General features: G+C 69.3%; 2 protein-coding genes and 1 long non-coding RNA gene across 7 annotated transcripts; 2 read left to right on the forward strand and 1 right to left on the reverse strand.

Moving 5' to 3' along the window:
- The first annotated feature begins 398 nt into the window (after positions 1-398).
- PNPLA2 (patatin like phospholipase domain containing 2) lies at positions 399-6,072 on the forward strand. Of its 2 annotated transcripts, none has more exons than XM_045821069.1 (10): positions 399-521; positions 1,125-1,457; positions 3,067-3,299; positions 3,390-3,455; positions 3,798-4,007; positions 4,323-4,383; positions 4,513-4,683; positions 4,860-4,992; positions 5,155-5,277; positions 5,904-6,072. In XM_045821069.1, exons 2-10 carry the CDS (start codon positions 1,253-1,255, stop codon positions 6,007-6,009), a joined length of 1,308 nt encoding a protein of 435 aa, XP_045677025.1. In that variant the 5' UTR covers positions 399-521; positions 1,125-1,252; the 3' UTR covers positions 6,010-6,072. The 2 variants fall into 2 exon arrangements, with proteins under 2 accessions (XP_045677025.1, XP_045677024.1); XM_045821068.1 differs by having other exon boundaries at positions 400-521; positions 5,360-6,072.
- LOC123807339 lies at positions 6,012-7,421 on the reverse strand. The gene is made up of 2 exons (XR_006783627.1): positions 7,284-7,421; positions 6,012-6,297 (listed from the first exon to the last, which is right to left on the reverse strand). It is a non-coding gene; the product is annotated as an uncharacterized LOC123807339 (long non-coding RNA).
- On the forward strand, positions 6,937-12,349 carry CRACR2B (calcium release activated channel regulator 2B). 4 transcript variants are annotated; one of them, XM_045821072.1, is made up of 10 exons: positions 6,937-7,085; positions 9,038-9,228; positions 9,312-9,423; positions 9,845-10,019; positions 10,462-10,608; positions 10,721-10,811; positions 10,945-11,037; positions 11,212-11,378; positions 11,586-11,657; positions 11,899-12,349. In XM_045821072.1, exons 2-10 carry the CDS (start codon positions 9,064-9,066, stop codon positions 12,080-12,082), a joined length of 1,206 nt encoding a protein of 401 aa, XP_045677028.1. In that variant the 5' UTR covers positions 6,937-7,085; positions 9,038-9,063; the 3' UTR covers positions 12,083-12,349. The 4 variants fall into 4 exon arrangements, with proteins under 4 accessions (XP_045677028.1, XP_045677027.1, XP_045677026.1 ...); XM_045821071.1 differs by lacking the exon at positions 6,937-7,085 and adding an exon at positions 7,695-7,827; XM_045821070.1 differs by lacking the exon at positions 6,937-7,085 and adding an exon at positions 7,954-8,028.
- Positions 12,350-13,227: the final 878 nt, after the last annotated feature.

Below are 13,227 nucleotides of genomic sequence, written 5' to 3' on the forward strand. Positions count from 1 at the left end.
TTTCCTCATTTCGAATTTATGGAAACATCTGCTCCCCTCCTTCCCCAGTAGGTCTGGGGCTGGGTTGACTGTTCACTGCTCTGCCCTGTGCTTAGTGTGGGCGGGTACCTCGGAACTGGCTGAGGACTGGACAGCCTGACCCCAAATGGCCACGTCCTGGGGAGGCCCTGCTCTGACTTCGGGGCCTGGCCCTGGGCTGGGCGGAGGCTGCAGCCCCAGCACCAGCTGTGCCCTGAGCTGAGGCCCCACTCGGGGAGGGACTGCTCCGAGGAGATAGGCACGCGCAGCCTCCCCTGGGCCCCAACACGGAAGAGCCCGGGCGTGAGGTGTAAGGAGGGCGCCGGACCCCGACCAGGCCAGGCCTGCTCCACACACGTCGGAAAGAATGCGGAACAGGGGTGGAGCGTGACATCACCCAGGGCTCCACCTGCTGGGGCAATTAGGGGTGGGGCAGGGTCTGAGTCATACCCAAATAGACAGCACAGCCTGAGGAGCCGGTGTAGGACGCAGGTAGAACCCAGGTTAGTGCCCAGGTGCGGGGGGGCCGCGCGTGTGGGGACAGGGCTGGGGCGCGGGCTGCAGGTAGGGGCCGCGGAGCTGGTGTTAGCTTAGTTGTGATTCGCATCGGCCCTGGATGTTTATGGGTCGGTCTGTGGACGAGTGGTGGGTCCTGGGAGTCCCTGGTCTGGGGAGTGGGTGCTGTAGACGGACCACGAGGGAGGAGTCGGCGGCTGCCCAAACACCAAGGCCCTCCCTGGCGAGTGCCAGGTTTGTAGGAGGCGCCCAGGCTCCCAAACTCCAGGGTGCCTGGGCCTGAGCTCGCTGCTCCCAACAACACGCTTGGGCCACTGTGTATCCCCTCCCGCCGCCCACGATGGGGGGCTGGGGAGCGGCAGGAGGCCAGGGGCCTGGCCGCTGTCGTTGGCCAGGTCGCCGGTGTCTGCGGTTCGGGGCCCAGCGGACCCCACAGCGGTGGAAGTGGTCCCAGGCCTGGGGGCGGGGACTTCGGGGGCAGGGCACAGCCGTTCCCCCGCGCGCCCCTATTGGGCCGCGCGTGCTGGCCCCGCCCCACGCCGGCCCCGCCCACCGACTTCTAAAAACACCGTCTTTGCTGCTTGGAGCAGCGTTGCCGCCACCGGCGGAGACCCGGAGCGAGGGAGACCGCTGAGGGGCAGCCGACCAGAGCGAGCGGTGAACAAACAGCGCACAGCGAGGCCGGCCGCCGTGAAGCTCCGGCCACCGGGCCGTCGCGATGTTTCCCAAGGAAGCGACGTTCCCCCGGGAGACGACTTGGAACATCTCGTTCGCGGGATGTGGTTTCCTCGGCGTCTACCACATTGGCGTGGCCTCCTGCCTCCGCGAACACGCGCCCTTCCTGGTAGCCAACGCCACTCACATCTACGGCGCCTCGGCCGGGGCGCTCACGGCCACGGCGCTGGTCACTGGGGCCTGCTTGGGTGAGCGAGGCCTGCGGGCGGGGCCGGGCGGAGGTTCATGCGCACAACGCCCCTCGGTCCGGGGCGAGGAAGCCGGACCCAGACCCTGGGCGCTGCCCTGGGCCCGGGGGCGGGGGCGGGGCCTAGCTTGTTTTGCTCCCAGGCTACCCTGGCCCGGCGTGCTTCTGGGGCCCGAGGCTGCTCTGGAGCAGAAGTTGGGGGCGGGCAGGGGAACCAGGCGCTTTTTCATTGGAAAGAGAAACTAACTCCTGGGCGGGACGGTAAGACTAGGGGGAGGGACCTAAACTGACCCTTCGCCCATCCCGGGCGTGGTGCCTGGACTAGGTGCTAGCGGTCACCGTGTCCTGGGGCTATGGCATTCCCGGCTGCCGTGGCCTCGGGGCCTGACTTGAGGGCGGCCTCTCAGAGCACGTCTGGGCGGCGTGAACTGATGCTTCCGGAGGGCCCCGGAGCAGGAGTCAGGCAGGTCAGGCCTGAGCATGGCAAGCCCTCTCCCACTCTCTCCGACCCTCTCGCTCCTCGCACACCACTCCCTGCGAGCTCGGGTCCCCAGCTGTGCCCCCCACCTCCGTTTTGGCCCCTCCCACGGGGCGGCACGTGTTTCTCTCCAGCCGGTAGGTAGTCGGAGAGCAGCGTCTGCGTGTAGGGAAGGAGCCTCTGCTCCCACTCGCCCCCTGCGGGCCTGCAAGCTGTTTACGGCACAGAGAGTACTCAGGGATCCTGGGATCCAGTGCTGCCCAGCCCCCAGCCTCCGATGGCAGCCAAGGTGACAGAGGGGTCATCAGTGTCCCTCCCAGCAGGAGCCAGTGCAGGGGTGTCCCTGCCTCCTTCCTGTGACTTTGCCCTGAGAGGGTCAGGTCGGAGCTTGGCCCTAATTCTTGGGAAGGGGGACCCACTGCTGTGGGCCTGACCCTGGCCCCTCAGGTGCCCTCAGTCCCCATGCGACCTCGGGACACACCTAGGTCTCTGGTACCTGGGGGGGACGTGGCTCCGCAGCACCTGCCCCACCCCTCCCCCGAGAAACCTCTTTCTCGGGTGTGGTCTTGGGCGGCTGGAGCCCCCCCAGCGCGGCAGGTGCTGGCCCTGCGTTGCCCACTCCTGACCTGGGCAGTGGGACACAGCTGTGCTTTCCCGGAGTGCGGGACCCCACTGTTTCCAGCCTCATAACGCCGCCGCCGGGCCCGTGGGACCCCTGGGCCTCGCTGGGCCGTGCGGGTCTGGATCTGGCCAAGTGGGTAAAGGCTGAGGCCGGTCAGAGTTGAGCCTCTGTGGGCCCCCCCCCGGGCTGAGTGCCACGAGAGGCCCGGTCTGGTGACTCATGGGTCAGAGCGGACTGTTGGGAAACACCGGGCAGAGGGCAGGCCTGGCCCCAGCTGGCCAGCCCCACTGTCTGCTGTCCGCTGTCCCAGGGGTGGCGGCCTGCCTCTCTCTAGGCGCAGGTGGCGAAAGTCCCAATTGTGAGCCAGCCCCCCGCCCTGCAGTAGACACTGAGATTCCTCCAGGGTGGGGTGCGTGGGGTGCCGTGAGTCCCTGTGCCCTGGGACCCTGGGCAGGTGGCTGCAGGGTCCCAGGACTGCTGGCCCCTGACCCTTGGCCCTGACTCCCCCAGGCGAGGCCGGGGCCAACATCATTGAGGTGTCCAAGGAAGCCCGGAAGCGGTTCCTGGGCCCGCTGCACCCCTCCTTCAACCTGGTGAAGACCATCCGGGGCTGCCTGGTGAAAACCCTGCCGGCTGACAGCCACGAGCGCGCCAGCGGGCGGCTGGGCATCTCCCTGACCCGCGTCTCCGACGGCAAGAATGTCATCATATACCAGTTCAGCTCCAAGGAGGAGCTCATCCAGGTGGGCTCTGGTGGGGTCGCGCGGGGGCGCAGCTGCGCCCGGGAGCCCCGCTCACCCCCCGCTCACCCCCACTCTGCCCCTGCACCCCAGGCCAACGTCTGCAGCACCTTCATCCCCGTGTACTGTGGCCTCATCCCCCCCACCTTCCGCGGCGTGGTGAGTAGCACCCCCGGGCACCTTTCCTGGGCGCCTGCCGTGAGCTGTGGGACAGGGGTGGCGGAAGCCGTCTGTCCCCCTGCCCCTTGCTCCTGCCGCTGCCTGTTGCCTCACCTCCCCCAGAGTTACTCAACAGGCAGGCCAGCCCTGTGGCCATGTACACTTCCTGTAGCGGCACCCCCCCCCCCCCGTCTGGCTCTCTCTCAGCGCCCAGGCGGGCTTGTGTCCAGTGCCTAGTGGGTAAAAGACCCAAACGAAACAGCCACTGGGTGGGGCCCCCTTGGGGGGCCCGCTCACCCTGCAGTTCTCTTGCCACGTGACCGTGTGTCCCTGCCGCCTCAGCGCTACGTGGATGGGGGCATCTCAGACAACCTGCCGCTCTACGAGCTGAAGAACACCATCACGGTGTCCCCCTTCTCGGGCGAGAGTGACATCTGCCCGCAGGACAGCTCCACCAGCATCCACGAGCTCCGGGTGACCAACACGAGCATCCAGTTCAACCTGCGCAACCTCTACCGCCTCTCCAAGGCCCTGTTCCCGCCCGAGCCCCTGGTGAGCCCCGCTGGGGGGCCGGGGCCCCCGCAGCCTCTCCGGCCACTGGGGGGAGAGCCGCCCACCTGACCGCTCCAGGTGACAGGGGTGGGGTGGGGGTCCGGACAAGCTCTGCTGAGGACTGGGGAGAAGCCTGTGGCCGGCATGACCTGTTCCCCTGGAGGCAGTGTCTCCGGCCTCCGCGCAGCCTGGGTTTGTCCTGGGTCTGTCGGCTTAGTGCTGGGCAGGGGTGGGGATGGCAGCGACGCCAGGGACCCGGGCAGAGCAGGGCGCGGGTCTGCCTCTCAGCTCCCACACGTCCACGCCCCTGCCCAGGTGCTGCGGGAGATGTGCAAGCAGGGCTACCGGGATGGCCTGCGCTTCCTGCGGAGAAACGGTGCGTGCGTGCGTGCGTGCGTGCGTGCGGGCTAGGCCCCGCCTCCCCCGTGGGGGTGGGGGCGGGGCTCTGCATCGCCACCCTTCCCTCGGCTGGGCTGACCACTGGCGTTTGGTCTTCTCCACCCAGGCCTCCTGAACCGGCCCAACCCCCTGCTGGCACTGCCCTCTGCCCGCCCCGCTGTCCACCAGGACGGGGACGAGGGCGAGGTGGTGGTGGAACGGGCTCGAGTAGTGGGCCACCTGCAGCCACCTGGGGAGGACCCCATCCTGGAACATCTGCCTGCCCGGCTCAATGAGGGTGCGTGGAGGGGGTGCATGGTTGCCCTCCGGGCTGTTCCCAAGAGGTGCCCGAGGGAGTGCAGGGCCTGCGCCCCTTGGGGCGCTCGGCCCCAGGCCCTGTGTGAGGGCGGGGCCGACCTGTGAGGGGACCCTCCCCCAGCGTCGGTCAGCCTCCCTTCTGCACCCCGCCCACAGCGCTGCTGGAGGCCTGCGTGGAGCCCAAGGACCTGCTGACCACACTGTCCAACATGCTGCCCGTGCGTCTGGCCACGGCTATGATGGTGCCGTACACGCTGCCCCTGGAGAGCGCCGTGTCCTTCACCATCCGGTACGGGCGGGGGAGGCGGGCAGGGAGCTCCGCCCGACTTCGGGATCATCCCTGAGGGCCGGTCCCCCGGGGCAGAGAGAGCGGTGGGGGGCGGGGCCGTGGGGATGCGGGGACGTGTGCACGGGGTGGGCCCTGGCCCTGAGGGCGTGCCTGCCGCCCCAGCCTGCTGGAGTGGCTGCCCGACGTCCCGGAGGACATCCGGTGGATGAAGGAGCAGACAGGGAGCATCTGCCAGTACCTGATGATGCGTGCCAAGCGGAAGCTGGGCAGCCACCTGCCCTCCAGGTGAGCCCCCAAGGGCCGCACTCGCGGGGTCCCAGCCTCACCCCAGCGGGCCCCGCACTAAAGCCCGCGCCCCGGCCCGCAGGCTGTCGGAGCAGATGGAGCTGCGCCGCGCCCAGTCGCTGCCCTCCGTGCCGCTGTCCTGTGCTGCCTACTGCGAGGCGCTGCCCGGCTGGATGCGCAACAACCTCTCCCTGGCAGACGCGCTGGCCAAGTGGGAGGAGTGCCAGCGCCAGCTGCTGCTGGGCCTCTTCTGCACCAACGTGGCCTTCCCGCCGGATGCGCTGCGCATGCGCCCGCCCACCGGTCCCAGCCCTGCGCCCGCGCAGCAGCACCCTCCCGGCTTGCCCCCTTGCTGAGCGCCTTCCCAGCCCCCTGGGTCCTAGTGCTGAGGGCCGAGCCCCCCAGCTTCCCCGCGCGGGAGGCGGGGCCCTGGGGCCAGCTGGGATCCTCCCGCTCCCTGGCCTCTCTGCATTGCCGGTGGAGTGAGGGATGGGGACCCTCGGGGCTGTGAGGGGGGCTTTGCTGTCAGCACCTGCAGCAACCACTCACTAGCTGCACTGAGTCCGCAGGGGTGTGGAGCACCCCGCAGAGGGGCCCTCACCTGTGCCTTAATCTCCCCCTCCCAGGCCCACGGCGGGCAGGGCCCGGGCCCGGCGGTGGTCAGTGGTCACAGTTACTGCTCCTGGGGTCTTTGTAGCTGCTCCTCCCGCTGCGGTTTTCACGTTTTACTGAAGAAGGTGTGCGAAGCGTTATTTATTTTTCCTGAAGCAGATGTAATAAACGCCATGCTCAGCCCTTGCGTCCTCCTCGTATGTGACCCCCTCTGGCCGACCAGTGTCGGCACATCTTCAGGTCCGGGCTCCCAGAGGTCCCGTCCCCTTGAGCCCAGCATTCAGGCCTGGGCCCCCCCAAAGGCGCCCGTGGGCCTCCCGGGCTGCAGCACCGTCGTTGGGCCGGGACACCTACATTGGCACTGAGGCCGGCTGGCTGGCTGATCCTTGGGTGCAGCTTTCCAACGGCCTGCAGAAACACATGGGACCAAGGTCCTTGCTGAATAAAAAACAAAGGCCTGTTTACAGAAGGTGGCGCCCGCACCTGGGCTTGAGGTGACACACGGCAGGGGGCTGCTCTCCGAGCTGTGGAGGGCGCTGTTCCCGGGGGAGCACGGGGCCTGCTGCACTTGGGGCGCTCGGCCCGAGGGCCCGTGTGAGCTGCCGGGCCTCCCCTGGCCACCCCACCGCAAACCACACTGGCCAGATGCACCCGAGTCCTTGTTCCCGCCCCCCTCGGGGCCCACAGGGTGCCCCGTCTCCTCCCAGTGCGTGGGAACGGTCTCGGACACGAAGGCCAGCCTGAGCTGAAGGGGGCTGGACCATGTTCTGGGGGAGACATTGTTTCCGGAAAGTGTCCTCTGCCCCCGGCCGTCGGGGAGTTTGGCCAGGCCTCCTTGGTGACCGAAAGGGCCCAGCGTGTGGGGGGTGCTGGATCAGCCGGGCGCCTGGCGAGCTGCGCAGAACCCTTAGTCTCGCCCACTTGGGCCCCACCTGCCTCCCCCCGCCCTGCCTGGGTGTGGGGCGGCTGCGGTGGCAGCCCCCAGCCAACAATAACGGTTGGTGGCAGGACTGGGCGAGCCGGCCGGGCAGGTCCCCGGTGCGCCTGTGTGCCAGGGGCCGCCCCCCTCCTGGTCTCAAGGTCTCGTCCTATCGCCCGACCTGTTCTGGTTCAGCAGGATCCCAGGCCCCTGGAGAAGCAGGGGCCTCCAGCCCCCGGCACTGCCAGGGCCCCCCCAGTGAGGCCAGGCCCTCCAGGTGGGTGCAGGGCCAGGCTGGGGCCACGGCGGGTGGGGGGGCCTGGGTAGGAGGCTGAAGTCTCCCCTAGCGGGAAGGGCGCACGCAGACTCCACCCAGCTCCTTCCCTCAGCCCTGCCCCAGGGGGACCCCAGTCAGGGCTGTACCCCGACTGGATCGCCGGTGGAAGTGAGGACCCCCGCCCCCACCATCACTCACCCTCACATGTGCACAGGCCTCGGTGCCGTTCAGTGTCGTTCCCTAGTTGCTGCGTGTGTCTGTGTAAACACGGGGAGCCAGACGGGGGAGCCCGGGGAGGGAAGGAGAGCTCCCGGAGGTAACCACTGGGAGGGCTTTGGTCTGCTTTCTGCCTGGCGTTTTCCTACGCCCGCTTTCTGGCGCCTTGAGTTGTGATCCTCAGGACAGTGCCCGCTCCTCACCTTGGCCCTGCTCAGGAAAGGCCCCCAGGTACCCGGGTCCTGCCCGCGCCACCGTGCGCGGGGGCTCTGCCGGGACAGAGAAACGACCGCCAGGTCCAGGGTGGGTGGGGAGTGAGGCTGGAGCCGGGCTGCCCGGGACGCGCCGAGAGGCGGGGACAGGGCGATAGCAGCCGCGGCGCCCCGCCCGGGGCCGGCCCACGCCGGGGTCTCGGTGCCTGCAGGGCGGCAGCAGCAGCAGATTCGCCCCGCGCCCCCCGCCGTGTCTGCCTTTCCGGGAGGAGAGGCCAGGTGCGCGGCAGGTGCGGCCGCGGCGCAGCTCGCAGGTAGGCTCCAGGCGGGCCCCGCCGCCCTCCCGCAGGGAGCGCCGACCCGGGCGCGTGGCGGTCAGGGACTCTAGGGACCCTCGGGGCGGGGCGCGCCTGGCTCTTCCTCCTCGCTTCCCGCGTCCGGTCGCGGCGCCGCTTCCGCTGGGATGGACCTCTGGTCCCGGGGAGCCCGCGAGCCGCCGGCGGCGCGCCGCCCGGGTGAGGCGACCACGAAGCGGGCAGAGGTCCCTGGCCCGGGGTCCTGCCGCCCCCCCTCAGACCTGCCCTCCTCGGAGCGCTGTTCTCCGTTCCCCGGGCGCAGGGCGGGCTGAGAACCGCCGCTCTCAGCCGAGGGGGAGGACGTCCCACCCGGGTGTGGGGGGAGGGGTGCGCCGCGCCGGGGGGTGGCGGTGGGAAATCCGGGACCGGGGCGGGGCGCGACGACAGGTGCCTCTGATAAGGGGGCGGGGCGCCTCGGCGGGGAGGGCGCCGGCGGAGTTCCGGGCCGCGGAGGGGCCCGTCTGTGGGTGGGGCCGCTCAGCCTGGAATCTGGGGTATTCCTGACAAGGGCCATGGAAGGCACCCTGTCCCAGGCCGCCAGGACCCTGCACCTGCACCCCAGGGGCCCTGGCGCCCCGCGGTGGGAGGGGCCGTGGCCGGGAGGGAGGAGCTTACTCAGCCCGCCAGCTGGAAGGGCCGGGGGCCGGAGGCCCAGGCTGGGTGGCAGGGGCGCAGGGTCAGGCAGGGTGGGCCGAGTGCCCCCCCAGGTCCGGCCCCGCAGCCCTGGTCCCCGACTTGAGGACCTCTTCAGCTCCTCCCCAGGGACCGCCCCCCTCACCCAGGCTCTCTGCCCTCGCTCTGCAGCAGCTCCCCTCTCCACTGTCCACCGCAAGATCTTCTGTAGCTGCCCCCAAACTGAGGTCGCCTCTCTCCCCAGCCAGTCCTCTCCCGGCCTCCCTCCTGGGCCCGCAGCCTCGAGCTCCCTGGGGGCCCTGAGTCCGCATCCCCCCTCCCCCGCCACACCCCGCGCCTGCAGCGCCACGGCCCAGTGTGCCGGCCCCCCACCCCAGCAGCCTCTCCTCTCTGGACCTGCACCCTGCCTTCTCCCAGCTTCCTCTGCTCGACCCGGGGTCTTCACGGCTCCAGCTCAGCCCTCGCCCTCTCTCTGCCTCCCCCTCCTCATTTGTCTGAGCTCTGCTCAGCCTCCGACTCCTCCTTGGCTTTACAGCACCCACCGGCTGAGCCCCCGCTTTCATGGCCAGCCCTGGGGAGCCCAGGGCTGGGGGGGCCCAGGAGGACGAGGGGGAGGAGGACGGGGGCTCCCCGGGGCCACGGGCGGCCGTGCTGGCTCAGGCCCAGGAGCTGTTCCTGCTGTGTGACAAGGAGGCCAAGGGTTTCATCACCCGGCATGACCTGCAGGTGAGTGAGTGAGTCCCCAGCCCCAGGCGCGGCCGGCCCGGGGCGGACCTCAGCTTCTCAGCCCGGCACCGTTGTCCGGCCAGGGCTTGCAGAGTGACCTGCTCCTCACGCCGGAGCAGCTGGAGGCTGTGTTCGAGAGTCTGGACCAGGCACACACGGGTTTCCTCACTGCCCGAGAGTTCTGCCTCGGCCTGGGTGAGCCCCTCCCTTGTCCCCCCACCCTGCCCCTCGCCCGGTGACCCTCCCCTGGCACACGTGGGGCTCTGTGGGGCCCACAGCCCCCCCGGACCGCAGCTGGGGCTCCTCCCCCCCGAACAGGCACTGATGTCCGTGTGCCCAGGCTCCACGGCAAGGCTGCCAGAAAGCCCCCCGGCTGCTCCCAGGCCGGAGCCAGGTGCGGCTGGCTGGGAGCCAGCTGTCCGTTCTGGCCTGAGTCCGGCTGTCACCTCCCATTCCCAGGCCTAGAACCAAACCAGAATAAGGAAGAAAAACAGGAAACTGGGCTCAGAGAAAGGGCAGGATACGTGGGTGTGTTGCAGGGGGAGGCCAGTGGAGGCTGAGCTCGGGTGGGAACCCACAGCCTGATAATCTCTCTCTCTCTCCCCCACGTCCACAGGGAAGTTTGTGGGGGTGGAGTCGGCCCAGGGCGCACTGCCCTCTCTGGCTTCTGAGGAAACCTTTGAGTCGGGCTGGTCAGAGGTGCAAGGCACCGGGGGCTCCCTGGAGGAGGAGGAGGAGGAGAGATTCTTCTCTGCACTGGAGCAGCTCGGGGTGGCCCGGGTCCTGAGCGAGTGAGTCCCTGCTGGTCCTTTCCCCAGGTCCCTCTCCTGGCTGCTGTCTGTCCACTTTGCCCGTGTGTCTGCTCTGGCCTTGAGCAGGGTCCCCAGCACGGCTCTGGCCTTGCCGTTCCCTCTCAGCTCTGCCACTCCCTGGACGGAGCCGGGCGTGATTTCCCGCGGGATTTGCATTTTAGGAGGCCGCAGTCCCGGCTGCAGGGAGGAGGGGTTGTGCCACACACACTGCCTGGTACACAGGCCACGACCCCGGTGCACAGGACCCCTCGCTGCCACGCCAGCTGCGCACAGACACTGAGCCCTGGCTGGGGCGAAAGCACCCCATGAGGGAGGCCCCGCAAGCGGCCAACGCGCCTGGCGCCTGGCTTGTCTGAGGCTGCGGAGGTCGCCCTCAGGGAGGCGACCCCACTCTGGCTTCAGCCCCTGCCCACCCTTGCAGGCAGCGGGCGGCGCGGACGCTCTGGACCCGGCTGCAGCATGAGCGGCCGGAGCTGCTGGGGTACTTCGAGGACGTTCTGATTCGAGCGTCCGCCTGCCTGGAGGAGGCTGCCCGAGAGCGAGACGGCCTGGAGCAGGCGCTGCGGCGGTGAGACCTGGGGCTTGGGCGGGGCTCCGCAAGGCACTAGGCGCCGGGCGGGGTCTGCAGTGCCTGTGGGTCCGAAGCAGCTGACCATCTCGCTCTGGGCCCCCCGCCGAAGGCGCGAGAGCGAGCACGAGAGGGAGGTGCGGTGTCTGTACGAGGAGACTGAGCAGCAGCTCCGCCAGCAGCGCCAGCGCCTGCGGAGTCAGGTGGGCGCTCGCCCCGGGCCCAACCCCAGACGCGCGCGTCTCCCTGGCTCCGCCTCCTCGGGGTTGGTCCTAACCCCTGGCCGCTGCCCCTCGGCCGCCTGCGGAGGCTCAGGTACCCCTTCGCGCGTCCCAGGACCTGCCCCGGGAGGAGCGGAGAGGCCGCCTCGAGCTGGACCTGCAGAGCCGCGAGCAGGAGCTGGAGCGCGCGGGCCTGCGGCAGCGGGAGGTGAGCAGCGGGGCCGCGCGCCCAGCGGCCCAGCCCACGCCCCCATCCCCACCGTTGCCTGCCCTTCCTGATTTCCTGGGTCCCCAGCCTGGCAACTCTGGGGACTCAGGGGCAAACCGCCATCGCGGAGAGGAGGGAGCCCCTCTGCAGCCTCTATTCCTCACGACCCCCCAGCTGGAGCAACAGCTACAGACCCGGGCCGCGGAGCAGCTGGAGGCGCAGGCGCAGAACGCCCAGCTGTGGCTGGCCAACGAGGCGCTGCGGGCGCAGCTCGAGGCAGCTCAGCAGCAGCTCCGCCGCCTGGAGGGAGACGCGCAGAGCCGCCAGGAGCAAGCCCTACGGTGCCCAGGGAATGGGGCTGGGGCGGGCCTTTGGGGCGGGGCCCGAGGAGGGGGTGAGACCAACGGGCGCTGCGAAGTGGGGGTCGCTTCCATCTCCTCCCCGAGTCCCAGCCCCGCCCCCAGAGCGTGCGTGGGTCAAGACCCTCTAGGGGGTCGTGGAGCGCCCCAGGAGTCTCCCTGCACCCGGTCACCACCTCCTGCCCGCAGAGAGGTGGTTGCGGTCTCGAGGAACATGCAGAAAGAGAAGGTCAGCCTCCTGCGGCAGCTGGAGCTCCTCAGGTTCGGCCATGCTGAGGTCTCGCGAGGGAAGGGGCCCCGTGCAGCTGCGGGCTCCCAGGCGTCCCTGAGCGCTGCCTGGCTTACTGCGAGGAAGTCCTTCCTCGTGTCTGTCCTCCCTCCCTCATGCTGCAGCCCAGCTGGACACTTCTCTCCTGGTCTGAGGGAGGGTCTGAGGCCCCATCACCCACCCTAAAATGCTGCCTCCTGAGGCCTCCCCGAGCCCTTGGACTCTCTTCCCCAGGGAGCTGAACACGCGGCTGCGAGACGAGAGGGATGCCTGTGAGACCAAGCAGCTGGGCAGTGGCCGCAGGAAGGCTCTGGCCGCCGCCTGCCTGCCGGGGCCTGCCTGCTGCTGCTGCTGCTGCTGTAGCAACTGGACCCGACCCCCCAGACGTGGCTCAGGCCACCTTCCCAGTGCCCGATGACCAGCCCCCATGTGACTCTCAGTGGGCGTTAACCTGGAAAAGCCGACCCTTGGAAGTGACTCATGGTGGCTGGAGCTGCCCATCCGGGATGTGGGCTCTCCCCCTGGGGATGTCCAGCCTGCCTGGCTACAGACATGGAGGAACTAACCCAGGGTGGTCAGGGTTCCGTGTGCCACCTTTCTGGTCCTCATCTTGTCCCCATGCTGTCAAACCCATCTCTGTCCAGCAGAAGCCATCCCCTCCTTCAAATAAACTCCACCGACTGCACTGCAACGTCTGGGACCTCCTGTGTGAAGGGAGGTGGGGGGGCCACAGACTCCAGGTGTCCAGTGTGCATGCATGGCACAGGTCCACAGCCCTGCAGTGCTGGGGCTGTAGGTCCCTGTTTGTGCCTGTGGGTGTCCCTGTGTCTCTGGTCAGACCCCAAGCCCTCGCAGCCCATAAAACCTTGAAGCCCCATAATCTGCAGGGACAAGGAGACCGAGGCCCATGTCTCCCCAGGGCGTGCCAGGAAGGGCTTCCTCCCAGTCCAGACTCAGCTGACCATCCCTTCCCCCTGTCAGTCCTCATACGGCTCTGGGCAAGCCACCTGGGAGGGGTCGGCCCTGTGTGGAGCACCCTGGGCTAGGCCCGGAGCAGGCAAGGATGCGGGCGGGGGGGGGTGGGGGGGCGGGGAGCTGGGAGCTGCCAGCTCAGCCCAGGACAGGGGTGGGCAGGAGTGCAGCCACTGTCCCTGTCCCTGTCCCTGGAGAGGTGCTCAGACCTATTCTGCAGGGCCAGGCCCCGCCTGGGGCTGGGGGTGAGTGGGCGGGTGGGCGGCCCCCCCCCCACCTCTCTGAGCCCCAGTCCAGCGGGTCAGCAGGACTTGCTCCCTCAAGCCTTCCCACCGCTGCCAGGCCAGGCGCCCCCCAGACTGGATGTATCTCACAGGGGCCCTCAGCCTTCCCCCACCAGGTCAGCGTCTGTTCTCCTGACCCCTGCGGCCTCCAGGCGGTCCCGGGGTTGGGAGGGGAGAACCAATAGGGCCTGGAGGCCAACAGGGTCTCCGACAGAGCCCACGGCCTTGGCTGGGCTGGGGGCCTCCCCCACTTCCCGTTCCCCTACCCCAGTTCCTCGGTCTCCTGAAGGCGTGGGCCCTGGCCAGG

Source organism: Phyllostomus hastatus, unplaced genomic scaffold, assembly GCF_019186645.2.
Source record: "Phyllostomus hastatus isolate PE091 unplaced genomic scaffold, TTU_PhHast_1.1 phas_scaffold_443, whole genome shotgun sequence".
Classification (NCBI taxonomy): domain Eukaryota; kingdom Metazoa; phylum Chordata; class Mammalia; order Chiroptera; family Phyllostomidae; genus Phyllostomus; species Phyllostomus hastatus.